The sequence below is a fragment of the Panthera onca genome, chromosome D1 (assembly GCF_046562875.1).
Source record: "Panthera onca isolate mPanOnc1 chromosome D1, mPanOnc1 haplotype 2, whole genome shotgun sequence".
NCBI classification, from domain to species: Eukaryota; Metazoa; Chordata; class Mammalia; order Carnivora; family Felidae; genus Panthera; species Panthera onca.
Genome location: NC_138348.1, coordinates 12,024,644 through 12,042,460, shown reverse-complemented (window position 1 = coordinate 12,042,460; position 17,817 = coordinate 12,024,644). Strand labels below are relative to the sequence as shown.

The window sequence follows — 17,817 nt, the reverse complement described above, 5'->3', positions numbered from 1 at the left end:
GCTCCAGGCTCTGAACTGTCAGCACAGAGCCAGACATGGGGCTCAAACTCACAGACCGTGAGATCATGACCTGAGGCGAAGTCGGACACTTAACAGACTGAGCCACCCAGGGGCCCATAAATTGGTCCTATTTTTAAAAATACCTCTGATAAAGGAATTTTCCTCAGTAACTTAAACTCCGGGTTGTTGTTGTTGTTATCGTTGCTGTTTTTTCAAATAATTACACAATTATTTTAAGACCATGGTAAGAAAGACATAGTACAGATCTTATCAATATCTCCTTTGAGGAAGAACTCATTCTGAAGTTTACTTGAAATAGGACATGAGAAAGTCAGATTTCTTTAATAGCTAAAAGCTTTTTCACAAATTTACTTATGATAGTTTGCAGAGGAACAAATAACTAAATGGAGATTGTCTTTGGGGCTTGGATTTCCTAATCCAAACTGGAAAATATCTAAGATCCTTCACAGCAACTTCCTTGAGAAATAAAGCAGCCATCTTGTCTTTTTGAGAGAACTGTGAAGTTGAGGAAGATGTTTCATTAAAAACAAAAAAAGCTTTATTGAGATATAATTGATATAAAAAATGGACGTATTTAATACATACAATTTTATGAGTTTGTAGCAATGCATACATAGGCAAATAAGAATTTTCAAGTGTCTAGTGGAGATCTGTTTTTTCACTTTAGGTAAACAAAGGGAGGGAGAAGCAGGCTCCAGGCTCTGAGCTGTGAGCACAGAGACCAACTTGGGGCTCGAACCCACAAACCGCAAGAACAAAGTGACAAAAGCAATTTTAAGGAGATTTGCCATCTTTTAAGACGATTCAATCACCTCAATGCAAAAACTAAGATGAAATGAATGTTAAGGGCCCAGATTAAGAGAAAACTTAGTGAACAGAAATCCCTCCTTTCAATTTCTTTTGATTAAAACAAAGTGCCTATTGTATGGAAGTAAACAAGAGATATGATGTGAATTTAATTGCACATAGTACCTAGTATATAACCCAGGAAGCGGAAGTGTATCTCTAAACGTGACAGCAAGACATTAAAACCAAAAGCCGTTTTATTTATCAGTGATGTTGGTACTCAAAGTAGTCCAGTTAAAACCGACATCCTCTTGAAAAAGAGAAATATACTGAAGAGAGATGCAGGGAACTTGGGAGGGGCCTCAGGACTGCTGACAGCAAGGATAATGCAGCGGTCAAAGGAAAGTGAGTCCCAGAGGGAAACCAGGGAGGTGTGAAAGGGCCCAGTTATGAGGGCCACGGGAGAGAAGACATGGGCAGGGTCGTCCCCGGGGTGAAAATGGGAGAAAACCAGGGGTGAAATAAATGTGTGCATGTGTAAGACGCATCTGCAGAGGCACTAACAGCAGGACCTAGATCTAGATCCAAGTACCCGATTTAAAAAAAAAAAAAAAAAAAGACTAGAAATCTAAAACCTAAGACTGCAAGCCTAGCCATGTAACATCTAGAAGGTTCTTTCTAGATCTATTTACTTTCTCTCTATACCCACTGAGAAGAGCGGTAATAACAGAGTACGCTTTGCTCTCCTGGTTTAAACTTTACAGGGGATCTGGGGGGACCGTGGGGTCAGCTGAGATTACAGTGGGAAGAGTTTGTGGAAGCAGGGTTGACAGTAGGTCTTGTCATCCTGCTCCCTGAAGACGCCTTTTGACAACTGTGTCAGGCAGAAAGCACAGACAAAGTGCTCAGGATGGAACTTGTGGCCCATGGCACTGATGCAGCGGCCGGTGATGGGCTGCCCGCACCCGCGGCACAGTGTTCCTCGGCGCTGGTGGTAATGCAGCTCACAGTAGGGACGTCCGTCCAGTTCAAAGAAGGATCCAGCAGAAAAACTGCTGAAGCAGTCCTGGGGTGGGGGTGGGGGGGCGAAGAGAAAGAAAAGGGATGCAGGTGTCAAGAAACAGAACATCAGCAAAGTGAAACCGCAGCCTTAAAATTCCTGCCAGTTATCTGGTGGATGGAGGCAAGGATATTACCCGCTTGCAAAGCACGCGAGCAAACACGCCCACGGGGGGCGCTGTGTTTTGTGCCTCCTTTAGCTTCACATCAAACCCTCACCCCAGCTGTGAACCCTCTTACCAGCTGGCGTCCTGGCCTCTCAGAGAGGAGGACTCCCGACTTTCCCTAAATCGGACAGGTGAGTGAGTATACAGACCCCACAAACAAAGCATTCCGGGTGCCAGACGGTGTCCATGGCTGAGAGGTAGTTTTCCAACACTGGGCGGTTGCAGCCACCACACTTGGGTGAGAACATGGCTAAGAAATCCTTCCGGCAGTACGGCTTCTTGTCCTTCTCGTGAAAGCCTGGAGGGGCAAAATCAAGGTGCAGGGTGATACCTTCCGCCAAGTGGGAGGCTGAGAAGAAGCCAATGATTTCGGCTTTCCTGAACCCAGTGTCCTCATATTCAAAGCGGGGCCAATAATAGATACTGACCTCAATGGCTCATTATAAGAATACAGGAGATAATGGGGGACGAGTGCGTTAGTGCTGTGCCTGGCTTATCCCTAGTAGTTAGTATTAGAGTCTATTCCTCCTCTGCGCCTTTACTACCCAGGACTTGGCATGGCCCATCTCACCTTATGATTCAGCAATCAGCTCAGATACCACCTTATCATAGAGGCCTCTCATCAGCCCATATCCATCACTTCATTTTTTTTAATTTTTAAAATTTTTATGTTAAATGTTTATTCATTTTTTGAGAAAGAGACAGAGCATGAGTGGGGGAGGGGCAGAGAGACAGGGAGACCTAGAATCTGAAGCAGGTTCCAGGCTCTGAGCTGTCAGCACAGAGCCCAATGTGGGGCTCGAACCCACCAACTGGGAGATCATGACCTGAGCTGAAGGCAGAAGCTTAACTGACTGAGCCACCCAGGCACCCTCACTTCATCTTTTTTAAAAATCATCTTTCTAGTATTTAGCACGATCTGCAACTATCTTTGTGGTCTGTCCTCCATTGTTGGAGCATTAGCTCTGAAATGAGATATCCCTGGTCTTGTCCCATTAAGTCCCTCTAGTACCTAAAACAGCCCCTGAAGAAAAGTGCCTAATATTTAAAAAGAAGGTAATACGAAATAATAACTTCCAAATGGATGTAAGGTTCTAGATGTAATAATTCCAACCATATAAAGACTTAAGCAAAAATGAGTGGGTTCCTCTTTAAACCAGGAATGAGAAAACTGTGGTAAAAATGGCTCAAATATCAAAAGCAAGTTAAACATCAATAAATTTAGCTCCATTAAAAATAACATATCAATGACTTGTGCATGACCAAAAGTACCATAAGCAAAGCCAACACAGGATAAACTGAAGAAAATATCTGCCAAATATATCTCAAAAGAATAGGGGGAGGGTGGACAAAAGCAAATAAGTTAAACAACATTGTGAGGAAGCAGCCAGTCAAATCAAGAACATTTAATAAGACATAGGTTCCAGTTTCTTAAGAAACCAATGGTATTTAAAAAAGGGAAGAGAAGATCATTACAGGATTTTTATTCTGAGAGATAAAACCATCAAGTGCAATGCATACACTTTCCTTGGACCCAACTGATTCAAATAAACAAAGTAAATGACGTGTTTTAGAAATCTAACATAAAAGATCTGTACGCTGAAAACTATAGAAACCTTATGAAAGAAATTGAATAAGGCACAAAGAAATGGAAAAACATACCATGCTCATGGATTGGAAGAACAAATATTGATAAAATGTCTATACTACCCAAGGCAATCTACACGTTCAATGCAATCCCTATCAAAATAACACCAGCATTCTTCACAGAGCTAGAACAAACTATTCTAAAATGTGTAGGTAACGAAAAAGACCCCAAATAGCCAAAGTAATGTTGAAAAAGAAAACCAAAGCTAGAGGCATCACAATTCTGGACTTTAAGCTGCATTACAAAGCTGTAATCTTCAAGACAGTAAGATACTGGTACTTTTAAAAAAGACTCATAGATTAATGGAACAGAAATGGACCCACAAATGTATGGCCAACTCATCTTTGACAAAGTAGGAAAGGGTATCCAACAGAAAAAAGACAGTCTCTTCAGCCAATGGTGCTGGGAAATCTGGAACAGCAACATGCAGAAGAATGAAACTGGACCACTTTCTTACACCATACACAAAAATAAACTCAAAATGGATGAAAGACCCAAATGTGAGAAAGGAAACCATCAAAATCCTAGGGGAGAAAATGGGCAGAAACCTCTTAGACCACAGTCACAGCAACTTCTTATGAGACAAGTAACTAGAGGCAAGAGAAAGAAAAGCAAAAATGAACTACTGGGATTTCAAGATAAAATCTTCTGCACAGCAAAGGAAACAATCAACAAAACTGAAAGGCAGCAGATGGAATGAGAGAAGATATTTGGAAATAACATGTTGGATAAAGGGTTAATATCCAGAATCTATAAAGAACTTACCAAACTCAACACCTGAAAAACACATAATCCAGTGAAGAAATGGGCAGAAGACATGAATAGACACTTTTCCAAAGAAGACATCAAATGGCTAACAAACACATGAAAAGATGCTCAACATTGCTCACCATCAGGGAAATACAAATCAAAACCATAAGGGACTATTACCTCACACCTGTCAGAATGGCTAAAATTAAAAACACAAGAACAACAGATGTTGGCACGGATGTGGAGAAAGGGGAACCCTCTTGCATTATTGGTGGAAATGCAAACTGGTACAGCCACTCTGGAAAATAGTGTGGAGATTCCTCAAAATATTAAAAACAGAACTATCCTACGACCCAGCACTACTGGATATTTATCCAAAGGACAAAAAATGCTGATTCAAGAGGGCACATGCACCCCCATGTTTATAGCAGCGCTATCAACAACAGCTGGATTATGGAAAGAGCCCAAATGCCCATCAACTGAGGAATGGATAAAGATGTGTTATATATATGTATATGTGTGTGTGTGTGTGTGTGTGTGTGTGTGTGTGTGTATATATATATATATATATATATATATATATATATATCCACCCACAATGGAATACTACTCAGCGATCAAAAAGAATGAAATCTTGCCATCTGCAACAACATGGACAGAACTGGAGCATATTATGCTAAGTGAAATCCGTCAGTCAGAGAAAGACAAATATATAATTTCTCTCATATGTGGAATTTAAGGAACAAAACAGATGATCATAGGGGAAGGGAAGGAAAAATAAGACAAAAACAGAGGGAGAGGCCAACCATAAGAAACTCTTAAGTACAAAGAACAAACTGAGGGTTGCTGGAGGGGAGGTGGATGGCGGGGGAGGGGAATGGGCTGAATGGGTGATGGGCATTAAGGAGGGCACTTGTTAGGATGAGCACTGGGTGTTATATATAAGTGATGATTAATCACTAGGCTCTATTCCTGAAGCCAATTCTACACTGTATATTAACTAACTTGCATTTAAATAAATTAATTTAAAAAAAGAAACCTGAGAAATTTAGATATGGGTTTTAAATGATAATGAGGAATTAATAACTTCATCAAGTGTGAAAGTAGTTATGTTAAAAAAAAAAAAAAAAGTCCTTCTGTCCTTCTCAGATGCATGCTGAAGTATTTAATGGTGAGGTGACAAGATTTCTACAATTTGCTTTTAAATATTCCAGCAAGAAAATGGGGTAGATAGGCGGGTAGAGGGTAGAGGATTTTAGTTCAGTGAAACACGGACACTTGGTGAAGCCAGGCAGCAAGCAATTTCCATAACAAAAAAATTTAATCAATTTGTTGAAATGTAAGAGCTTTCTCTTTAATACTGGACATTTTCACTGTTGGGCTCATGCTAGAAAACCCTGGGCTTGAGTCTTATACATCCTACGTCTGGATAAAGAAGGATGAGAAACCCAAAGTGATTAATTTTTTTAAACCCCTTAAAATAAGTCCTCCTCACAAAGAGACAAATAGCACAAGAAGAAATACTTTTAGTAGTAATATATTCAACATTAGTAAGCCATGAAATTCAGAAGAAAAAAGTAAAGTTCTAATTTTTTCTAATTAGTAGTTTAGTTTCTAATTTTAGCTAAGTAGTAAAAACTGTGTTAAGTAAGTCTACCCAATACTGGAAAATACATGGAGTGAGTCACATATTTATATATTCCTGGTGAGAAAGTTAAATGTTAGTATTCTTTTGGGTAAATATTTGGTAATGCGTATCAAGAATTTAAAAAAAAGATATAGATATCTTTCTCCTGGGAATTAATCCATACAAATATTCAAAAGAAGAAAATGTTATGTTTAAAGAAATTCATAGCAGCCTTACTAATACACAAGAGGTAATCTACTATTATGAACATAGTTGTTTACAATATTTGATACTACAAATAAAGCTTCAATAAACATCTTTAAGCACATAATCTTTTATAATTTGTTTACATAAAGCCTGAATGGAATAATTGATATTATTAAAATTTATTATTATAAAAGTATGAAACCTTTTATACTTTTGTGAGGAAACGCTTAAGTGAAAAAGAAGGAATTTTAGGTACACAACTTATGTATGCATAAATATTAACAAATGAAGAAAAATATTAGTTTTTATGCTGCATGACGTTAACAAGGTAATCGGTTATAAGTGAAGATTTCTGCACTGTCTTTTTATGTCTTTACATTAAAAAAAGAAAAATATAACAAACTAATTCATCGTCAAGCACCTATTTAAGTAATATGTTCCCTCTGCTTGGAAAATCACCTCCCCAAGATTCCCAGAGGGTTTGGGCCTTCACTTAACTGAGGGGGGGACCTGCTTAAAAGAGCAGCTGACCCAAGTACCCTATCTCAAATAGCACCCTATCACTCTCTGTCCTAACGTGTAAAGTTATAAGTGACGTATAAGTAGAGTTAGTTAGTTAATTAGTTGGCTAGTTTGATTATTGTCTGTCTCTCTCGCTAGAGCACCTGCGCCGTGAGGGCAGGAACCGTGTTTTTTGTCACTGTATCCCTAGGACCTAGAACAGTGCCTGACACACACAGGGCAGTGGCTTAATAAATGTTTATTGAATGAGCAGACGTGTGAACGATATTACACTATTGACACCATCAGCTCCAGAATATGTGTCATTTAGAGCCTCTCCAGGACTAACTAGATTATGTATAAATAGGTGGACTTTTCTGAAAGGAGCTCTCCTTACCATTTATCAGGAGAGTCTGCCTAAAACGAAGGTGACTGTTGGCAACCCTGTTTATGCAGCACCTGCTTTGTCCTGGTTCCAACCGAAGGCTCTGCCTACGGTACTAATTGAAATTAAAGTCTTCGCAGCAACCCTCCCATCTTACAAGTGAGAAAAGGGAAGCTCAGAGAAATTACATACAACGAACGAGCCAGTAGAGGACCTAAGGTGCAAATCTAGGCCTAACTTCAAAGCCTAACTTCAGTGTCGCACCCCTAGCTGCACCCTAGTCTTGACCTCTGTGTGGGGACGGATAGTATCAGCTGAGCCCAAATATCATAACCCAATAGCTTTGTAAACATGAGGGTTCTACCTGTACTTCCGCCAAAAGAACAGGTGAGCAAAGTACGCAAGGGCATTGAAAAGTGGCCCACCCATGAAACACAGTTGCTAGGAACCCATTTTGATTACTAGCAGCCAGATCCAAAAAGGCAGTAGGAGGAGCCAGGGGTTGGGACCCAAATCATGCAACTTCAGTCTTCCTGTTATCTCTGGTCACTTTTTGATATCCCTTGCTTTGTTCAGCTATGCTATCTTTGAAGTACGGACAATTGAATGGACTTCTGAGGCCTACAGATCTAAAAATCTAAACTAATAATTTTATAAGCTTTTCTATGTTCTTCTAAGGCCCTGAGACAGAGAGGAGCTTACTCCCCCCCACCCCCCACTTTGTCAAAGAATGTCTAGGTCTGATCAAGGACAATAGCATGCAGGAAGGCCTACCATTTAAGGAAAACAAACCAGCACCCGCAATCCTTGCTTTTGTGTGGCATCGTATTTGTCAAACTTCAGCATGCATCCAACACCTGGAGAGCTTGTCAATATGCAGATTTGCTTGGCCCTACCCCCCCACCCCCCCCCGCGAAAGTTTCTGGTTCAGCAGATCTGGGGTGGGGGCCCAAGAATTTGCAGTGATGCTCCATAAAGCAAGCGACATAAAACTGAACTTGCCTGTAAATGGGTGTTACTTGAGAAAATCGTTAAGACATGCCAACTGACCTAGGAATGACCCTCATCTAGGCATTTGCAGGGTAGCTGGTCTCCAGAATGACACAGCAGGGAAGGAACTGCCTCTGGTGAGTCTCAGGAGAGGAATCAAAAGCAATCAGCCAAAGTTGCTGTGATGCCCCTGCATTTAGTGATCCAATAAACTGAGAAAGTTTCAGCAGTCACTTTCCTGGAGGCTCTCTCTGGGGCCAATTACCTCTGGAGGACGGATGAGAAACACTAACAATTAAAAGTGTCACAGAGAGAGAGAGAGGTGTCTATACTCTGGTGAGGCTCTTAACCACGGGGGAAATTAGGGAGCACCTGCATGGCCTGGATAATGAACAATTTAAAAAGAAAGACACAGGCACTGAGGACCTGGTCCCCACGGGAGGATGCTAAGGCCTGATAGCTTAGAAAGTTGAGCCTTAAAGAGGAACTTTCTGAACTGAAACAAAAATGCAGATGAATTTAATTTCCCGGAAGGCTCGGTGGTTAAGCTGTCATTATAGAAACTCTGTATGACTATGTGACTCGAGGTGAGGCGGATGCCACCTAATTAACGGACCAACCATATGGCAGGAGACCCATTTGCAGAAAGCAAAAGATAAAAACAAAAATATAAGCTAGGAGGAGCATCTGATTAATAAATGGCCTTCTTTTGTCAGGTGTATCAATAAATGTTTTAAGTGTGGTCTGGTGAGTATGTAAGGTCATAAATGGCCCAATCCACCTCGTCTGTTAAGAGGGGGCGGGAGTCAAGAACAGTGATTATTAGCTACCCTCATGGTGCTTTCTGGTCATCCTATGGATAGGATAATTTTCTCTTGGATCTAACTTCTGTCTCTTCTTGAAATATGCCTGTGTTCTATTGTTCTGCTCTCAGGCAACCTCCATATCATAATCTTAAGGTTTTTTTTTAATGTTTATATGTATTTTTGAGACAGAGGGAGATAGAGCATGAGCAGGGGAGGGGCAGAGAGAGAGAGAGAGAGGGAGACACAGAATCCAAAGCAGGCTCCAGGCTCCGAGCTGTCAGCACGGAGCCCAATGTGGGGTTCAAATCCACAAACTGTGGGATCATGACCTGAGCCAAAGTCAGATGCTCAACCGACTGAGCCACCCAGGCGCCCCATCCATATCATAATCATCCATGGGCAGCACTCACTTGCTAACTGTTCTACTCAACTAACTCTAACACCTCTATGGCTACCAGTACAATACAAATTTACCACGACACACTTTCATATGATTCAGATTAAATCTCAATAAAAAAAAAAAAATCCTGCTTAACTAAAGTGCAATCTGGAAACGAAATACCTAATGATTTGTGAAGAGCATTGAACAAGCTTCAGTGAACAAGCAAATTACTACAAAGCACTTTGCTAGTGCATTATGTCAGTGCTACTGTATCTGGGTCTATTGTCAGATAAAGTGAACCTTGTGAGTGCCAAGAAAGTGAAGATATCCAACAGCAGAAGAAGAATCGAGTCTACGTCAAGCGGCAGTTGTGATGATGTAGAAAAAGCATGGAACCTGCAGAAATGGGACCTGAGTTTCAATTCCATCTCTCTGACTCTAGCTGTATAACTTTAAGAAAATTACTTTCCCTCCCGGGGCTCAGTGTTTCCATTTATAATTAGATTACGTGTAGGATAAAAATATTCTTACAAGACTGCAGTGGGGGTTAAATGATTCACAGTTAGGAATATACATAATAACATGCCTGACATTTACGTGAGTCTCTATGTCAGTGAAGGGCAGGATACATGGGACTATTTTCATTCTCTCTTGAAATACCACCAACATGATAAAGAATGATTTACATTAGAAACACCCATAAGGAATAAGAGAAAAGGAGAGGAGATGCCACAGAGGAGATATCAATACAATTTTGCAAAACTTTAAGTAGGTATAAGAGTGGCAACTAGCTTGGCAGGAAACAAGAAAATGAAGCCTGCGGTTCTGCAAAGGGGAGGTACCAAGGCAATGCAAGCTGGGGTTCCACAGCATCAGAGGGGCTCAGAAAGCGAATGTACAAGATAGTTTTCAAGTCTGGAAACAAGATTGGCTGGAAGTCTGAAGAGCTGTTAGATCAGATCCCCCACCCTGCCACAAAATGTAGTGATTAATTCTGGAAATATCAAACCAGAGAGTGTCAAGCCCTAAAAGACCTAAAATAATAATATTCAGGGGTTTCCCAGCAAAATGCCTACAGCATCACAGATACTCATGTGATACCTGAGTATCACACAGCTCAGTCCACCAGTCAGCAAGTTCTGCTTGTACCACAGAGCTCCCAATTAACCTTTTAGTGTCTCATTCTTAAACAGGAAATGGACAACCAAAGATCAGCAGCATTTGACAAAGACCGGTGTAACAAGATGTAAGGCACAAGCGATGTAATAGATGTCAAATTTCTTTTTCTTTTTAACAGACAGAGCACAAGTGGGGGAGGGGCAGAGAGAGAGAGACAAACACACAGACAGACAGAATCTGAAGCAGGCTCCAGGCTCTGAGCCTTCAGTACAGAGCCCGACCCTGGCTCGAACCCACAAACTGTGAGATTACGACCTGACCCAAAGTCGGATGCTTAACTGACTGAGCCACCCAGGCGCCCCAGTAATAGATGTCAGATTTCAAAGTGACATTTAGGACATCCCTCAAAGTAGAGAGCCACGGGCTGTTTACACAATTCTTGAACTCCTCACTCACACTGAGGATCTAAAACAGGTCAAGAGAAAGGAAAACTGAGAGAGGGACTTCTTTGGAAAAAAACTGTATGGGTGCTTCATCGCCACCACCACCAAGAGGGATGAGGTATGCTTCCAGGTAACCTCAAGTCAAGAGAGAGACTTCAATAGGGCCACTCAGAGAGCTGGATATGTGTCCCCAGCCATCAATGGGATACAGTTGACAGTATTTAACTCACCCCTGGGAAATGTCCACAAGTGAATCTGGCTGAATACAGAGACACAGCTGATAACTAACTGCAAACCCACTGACTGTAAGAAAAACATGCCCGTCCCCCATGGTCTGTATACGAAAGTGTGAGTGACAGAGACACGTGCAACCACTGTGATCACTTCTAAGAGATCACCAGGAGGGAACAATGAAAACCCTACAAAAATAATCTGTGCGGAATGAGTCCTTCAAGAAATGTACCAAGCAGAAAACAGCTAGCTAAGATAAGCGAAGGGTAATCAAGAGTTTGAAATTGAACCTGTACTGAATCCACAAGAGCATCCAAGGGAAAAAAAAAAAAAAGAAAAAAAAAAGAAAGTTAGTTAAACATATGCCAGATCCAGAGAGCATGATGCAAATTTATGGCAGTACTAGGAAAGTTAGTACTTTCCTCCAGGCTTATCTTCCTCCTCCACTGTTTAAACCATGGAGGGGTCAGATATCAGCAACAGGGGTGAGGGGGTGGATGCTAAAGGTAGGAAAGGACAGAGGAAGGGCTAGAACCCCCTTCCCTGGTCTCCCACAGCTTAAAGAGCCAACCAGGGACAGTAGTGGTCACTTAAAGTTGGATGCTTTAGCTATTACACAGATGGAATTACCCGAGGACTTAGTTGTATGTTTTACGGGGGTTTTTTTTTTCTAATTTTTTAAAAGTTTGTTTATTTTTGAGAGAGAGAGAGAGAGAGAGAGAGAGAGCATGCAAGTGGGAAAGGAGCAGAGAGGGGGACAGAGGATCCCAAAGCAGGCTCTGTGCTAACAGCAGAGAGCCCGACATGGGGCTCAAACCTAAGAACCATGAAATTATGACCTGAGCCAAAGTCCCACACTTGACTGACCGAGCCACCCAGGCACCCCAGGTGTTTTGTGTTTTAAACTGATTTTCTATTTATAACTGTTTATTAAGGGAGTGCCTGGGTGGCTTAGTAGGTTAAGCCTCCAATTCTTGATTTGGGCTCACAGTTCAGGAGTTTGAGCCCCACATTGGGCTCCACTCTAACAGTGCAGAGCCTGCTTAGGATTCTCTCCCTCCCCTGTTTATGCACACATGTGCTCTCTAAATAAATAAATAAATAAATAAATAAATAAATGTTATTTTTCTAATGTTTACCTATTTTTGAAAGAGAGAGAGAATGGCTGGGGAAGGGGCAGAGAGAGAGGGAGACAGAGGATCCAAAGCAAGCTTTGCGCTGACAACAGAGAGCCCGATGTGGGGCTCAAACTCACGAACTGTGAGACCATGACCTGAGCCGAAGTTGGATGCTTAACCGACTGAGCCACCAAGGTGCCCCAATAAATAAACTTAAAAAAAAAATAACTGTTCATTAAGAGTCACTGGAAATGACATGGGACTGCCCAAATTTTTATTTAGGAGACAGTTGAATTGTTTTCCTACTGAGTTAATCCTAAAAAGACAGGAAAAAAAAACACAAACGAAAGAAGCCTTCTGATTCCATGTGTGAGTCATACTAGTTCAAAACAAACATAAAAAGAAGAAGTCAGGGGAAAAAAATCAAGATAATTCAGAAGAAAGGAGAAAAAGAAAACTTGCAAAGAGAGAAAAACATCACACAGTGAGTATCAGGAATAAGAACAGAAGCTTAATAAAGACATCTCAACCATGGAAGCTGGAAGACAGGGAAGCCGTGTGTTGAGAATTCGAGGGGGAAATCCTTTCACCTAGAATTCTATGTCCAGGCAACTCAAGGTAGACCACAGAATAACAGTATTTTCAGATATTCAAGGTCTCAAGACTTTTACTTCTTACTCCTCTTTTCCTAGGAGCTGTTCCACCAACGTAAAGGCAGTAAAAGACCGGGGATCCAGGAAACAGAGGATCCAACAAAAAAGGTAGTAAAGGAGTAAAAGAAATTCCCAGGATAATGACCCAGAATAAGTGCTTCACAGCAGGCCTGAGGAGGAAGCATTTCAGGCTGCGGTGGGAGGGCAGACGTCCCCAAAGCAAAATGAGTGGAACTGACTGACTACCAGATGTGGCTGACCATTTTGAGAATGATTCCACAACTCTGTCAGATAAATTAGAGCTAGGTACAATGAAAATTGAGCCAGTGAAAAAGAAATCTAAATATTAACTTCAGGGAGAAAATTAATTTATATGAAAAGGATACCATGATAGTAAAACTAATTTTTACTGTGTCTCCAAGTGCTGGGCACTGTTCTAAACACAAAACTGCCATTGCACCTCAAAGTCCTCATAATTACCCTGTGAGGTAATTAGTACTGGGCCCATGATGAAGAAAACGAGATACAGAGTGTTAAATGACTTGAATGATATCATATAGCTAATAAATACCGCAGCCCAGATTCGAACTTGGGCAGTCTGACACTAAAATCTGTGCTCTGCTCCATGGCACCTGGGTGGCTCAGTAGGTTAAGCAGCTGACTTCAGCTCAGGGCATGATCTCAGTTTGTGAGTTCGAGCCCCACAACGAGCTCCACACCGACAGCTCAGAGCCTGGAGCCTTTTTCGGATTCTGTGTCTCCTCTCTCCGCCCCTCCTCTGTGCCCGCGGGCGCTCTCTCTCTCTCTCAAAAATAAACATTATAATATAAAAACAACAGTTTTAAAATCTGTGCTCTGCTCTAACCACAGTTTGCTACAAGGCTTAACAATGAACAATATTTCCATGGTTGTCAATGTGTGCACACTGAATACTGGTCTGACCTGTAATTATGACCTGATTTTACATTGAGAGAATGGGGGAGGGGGGGGGGAGAGTGTGTTGAGGGTAAGTGGGATAGTAAATTCTCATCCTCCCCTGTAGAAACTTAATATGTAATGGTTAAAATTAAGGGGAAAAAAATCAATGTATGGTAATATAAGTATATTCCTTAAAATACACAAGTACATAACAGAAGAAAAAAGCTGAAAACATTTGGAGAGGATAACTGGATCTGGGGGTGGAGAAAGGAAAAGCAAGGGATTGATCTTTTTCAGTATTACCCTTAATGTAATATTTGAGCTTTTTTTTTTTTTTTTCGAGGGGGGTGTGGGGCGCAGGTGAGCAAGGGGCAGAGAAAATCCCAGGATGGGCAGAGGCAGGGGGTGGAGAGAGAGCTAGAGAGAAAGAGAGAGAGAGAAGCGGGGCTCACCCAAAGGGGCGCTCGAGCTCACCTGATGTGTGGGACTGGAACTCACCAACCATGAGACCATGACCTAAGCTGAAGTCAGATACTTAACTAAGCCACGCAGGCGCTCCGATATTTGAGGTTTTGCATTAGTATTTCTTTGATTTAAAAAACCGATTTAGTGGCGCCTGGGTGGCTCAGTCTGTTAAGCGCCCCACTTCAGCTCCTGTCAGGATCTCAGGCTGAGTTCAAGCCCGCCTGGGGCTCTGTGCTGACAGCTCGGAACCTGGAGCCTGCTTCCGATTCAGTGTCTCTCTCTCTCTCTGCCCCTCCCCCGCTCACACTCTGTGTCTCTCTCCAAAATAAACAAACATTAAAAAAAATTTTTTAAACCAATTCGAACAAAATTTTTAAATGCTGGGGAAAGGCGGGGAAGGACGGCATAGCGTACTGAAACGGGCGCTTGCTGCCAGCGGCCGGAACCACGACGACCACAACCGACCAAGGAAGAGCGATACCTTCCGCCCCGAACACCTCTCCGCAGTGCGAGCAGAAGAAGTGCTCCGGATGCCAGGTCTGGTTCATTGCCGTCAGCACTTTCTGGAAAAGGAACACACAGAGACGTCAGAGGGCTGCAGTTCTATCACCCACGAGCCCCGGCAGGAGAAGGAGGATGACTCACGTCCAGGATGGGAGCAGCGCAGTAAGCACAGCGCGGGGAGAAAAGGTGGTGGTAGTCCTTGGGGCAGTAGGCCAAGCCACTGCGCTCGAAGAAGGGGCTGCAGCCAATCTCCTCTTTGCAGTGAGCGCAGACGAAGTGCTCCGGGTGCCACGCTTGCCCCAGAGCGTGGATCGCCTGGGGAGGAAATGAAGTTGGGCCACCGTGAGACTGCAGCCGGGTGCCCTAGGGCCTACAGGTTGCACAGCTCTGAACAGCACTTGGCGCACGGTATTTCGTGTAAACGGCGCCCCCCTGGGGTTACGCAACACGGAGGCCTAGACCCAGGTCCCACCTACGGGGTCTGTTGCCCCTGCATTATGGAGAGCCAGAGGGGTGTCCAGTTTCCTGACCAATGTTGCTGATAAAAGTCTGTTAGCTGTTGGTTGCCGCTACACAGCTCCGGAGGGTGGGGGAAGCAAAATCGAGCACAGCAGTGACAGACAGGGATGACTACGGTGGCCTGGAAGGGATCCCTGGAAGAGGAAAAGGCCAGATGAGGGTTTTTGTTCCTCTGATCTGAACACCTCATCTCACGCCCCACACCAAAGCCCTTTGCTGTGGGTTTTGGTGAAGGATGACACAGCAGGAGGCTGCGGCCACGATTTGGAGCTGAGTCAGCAGAAATCATAATCAATCAACTTGAGCAGGAAGTTGGCACAGAGGGAGCAGGGGGAGACTCCCTCCCAGGACAGGCAGGACAGAAAAGTGGTTCAGAGTCACACGCGGCAGTGAGGCTCTCCTGGGCTTCAAATCTTACCTCCTCCTCTTTCTAGACCTTGGACATACATGCCAGTTAACATCCCAGAGCCCTTGTTTCCCTCATCTTTCCAAAGGAACAATAATAGAGTGTCCCTTGAAGGGCTGATGTGCCCGGTAAATGAGGAAATACTTGCAAAGTGCTTAACTCAGTGTCTGGAGCACTGTAAGGGATGGGTAGTTATTAACTATTACTAAAATGTCGTAGAATAGAAGGCCATAGAGCAATCTTTGGTGAGGCAGACACAGACATACACACAGACAGATGGCTGTAGGACCAACTTCTTGGCCCATCCCACCTTGCCAGCAATCGGCTTCTGACAGGAAGCACAGTGGCCCTTGGGCACTGTGGCAATTCCAAGGTCCTGCAGGTCCTGCTCCAACCCCCCCAGCATTGAGTCCAGGGAGGCTTTCTGATCCTGCTTGTTTGCTAAGTGCTTCTTGCTGGCATCTGCTTTCGCTGCAACCTGGCACCCGGGAGAGAACCACGAAAACAATCAGTGTCATGTACATTTCCCTTCCTTGGCATCTTCTTCATGACCTGTAAGCTCACCTCTACTGACGGATCCTTTCTTCTGTACCTAACCTCCCTCCAAGGCACTGGAAGGGTCAACATTGTAACACCAATAAAAATGCTTTCATCTCCCTTTTATCCTAAACTCCTCAGGCCAGATGAAATAGGAGTAATCATCCTTCATTTGTAAATCTTTTCTGACCGTGGGAAATCAAGTGTACGAAGATGACACTTTTCCTCACTCCTACAATGACCATAGGTCAACAATTAATCATATCTTCTTTTTACCCATTTATTCTGAAATGTTTTTTGAGCACCTAGTTTGTGCTGGTCACAGCCCCAGGCTCTTGGCATAGAGCAATGTCCAAGGTGACCTAGATTCTGCCCACGTGGAGTTTATATTCTCTAGGTGATAGACCATAAACAATGAAATAAGTATATGATGTAACATCAGGTAGGGATAAGACATAAGTTCTACACCGACACAGAAGTAACAGAGGGCGGGACGGTGAGAGAGAATTGATTTAGATGAAGGTGATCAGAGAAGACTGTCTAAGGAAGGTGACATTTGCACAGATATTTCATGATGTACGGAAGGGCCCAGAAATATTGCTATTCATGGGAAACGCATTCCAAAAGGAAGGAAGGCCCAGAGGAGGAGAAAAGTTAGGGGGAAAGTCGGAAGGTCAGGGGAGCTGGAGTAGAGGGAGTAAGAGTAAGTGTGGCAGCAGAAGACGATGGACAGAGAGGCAAAGATCACGTTGGGCCCTCATGGTAAACTCAGGTTTTATCCCAAGGGTTATGGAGCCTCTGCAGGAGTTCAAGCATGAGAGTGAAAGAATCTGATCTACAGGATCCCCATGGTAGCTGAGTGAGGGATTAAGTGTAGACAAGCAAGAGTGGAAAGGCACCAGCTAGGAAGGAGATTATTGTTAACAGTTCAAACCAGAAAGAATGACTTGGTCCCGTGTTAGGGGAGAAGGTGGTGAGAAGCTGTCATATGAGACTTGCTGATGGATTGGATTTATTTAAGCAAAACCCCAAGGTAGTTATTATAATCCATTCAAAGGAAAAGCCTCAAATTACAAAAAAGATGCCCAGCTCGTCCTTCATCACTCCGTGTCCTGATTCTGTCTCTCTCTACTCCTTTCCGACCGAGCTACTACTACCATCTACCTAATACTTCCTGATCAGGAAACAGGTGCTCTCCCTACGGCCTCCATGGCATCAGATTTGCATGCACTAGACAGACCTTCAAAGCCTCCCATCCGCTGCCCTCACTTTACCTTTCCAATCTCATCTTTCATTAGTCACTAAAAGCCTCCATTGTCTAAGGCCAGCCAGGCTCCCTGCAGTCTCCTGAATATATACGATCTGTTACTGTTTGCCTTCGTATCCTATTTTTACTGCCAGAAATAACTTCACATTATCTCACTAATCCAAAATGCTCATTTCCCTTCAAGAAACTTATCATCTGACAGATTTCCTCCCTCCTCTATTATAGAATGTTACTTAATGTTGAAGAGATTAGTGTTCAAAAGGTTAACATCTAGAAGGCCCAAAAGGGCCATCCCTATTAAGTAGGTA

At 42.9% G+C, this 17,817-nt stretch overlaps 1 protein-coding gene across 2 annotated transcripts in view; it reads right to left on the bottom strand.

The window, feature by feature from the left end:
* Positions 1-545: 545 nt before the first annotated feature.
* Positions 546-17,817, bottom strand: part of LPXN (leupaxin) — a 47,894-nt gene continuing 30,622 nt past the window's right edge. For both annotated transcript variants that reach the window (XM_060606734.3, XM_060606732.3), the window contains exons 5-9: positions 16,016-16,183; positions 14,922-15,095; positions 14,758-14,839; positions 2,183-2,331; positions 546-1,873 (exon numbers count right to left, since the gene is read on the bottom strand). In XM_060606734.3, the coding sequence (XP_060462717.1) occupies positions 1,604-1,873; positions 2,183-2,331; positions 14,758-14,839; positions 14,922-15,095; positions 16,016-16,183 (843 nt within the window). In that variant the 3' untranslated portion in view covers positions 546-1,603. The remainder of the gene's footprint in view (positions 1,874-2,182; positions 2,332-14,757; positions 14,840-14,921; positions 15,096-16,015; positions 16,184-17,817) is intronic.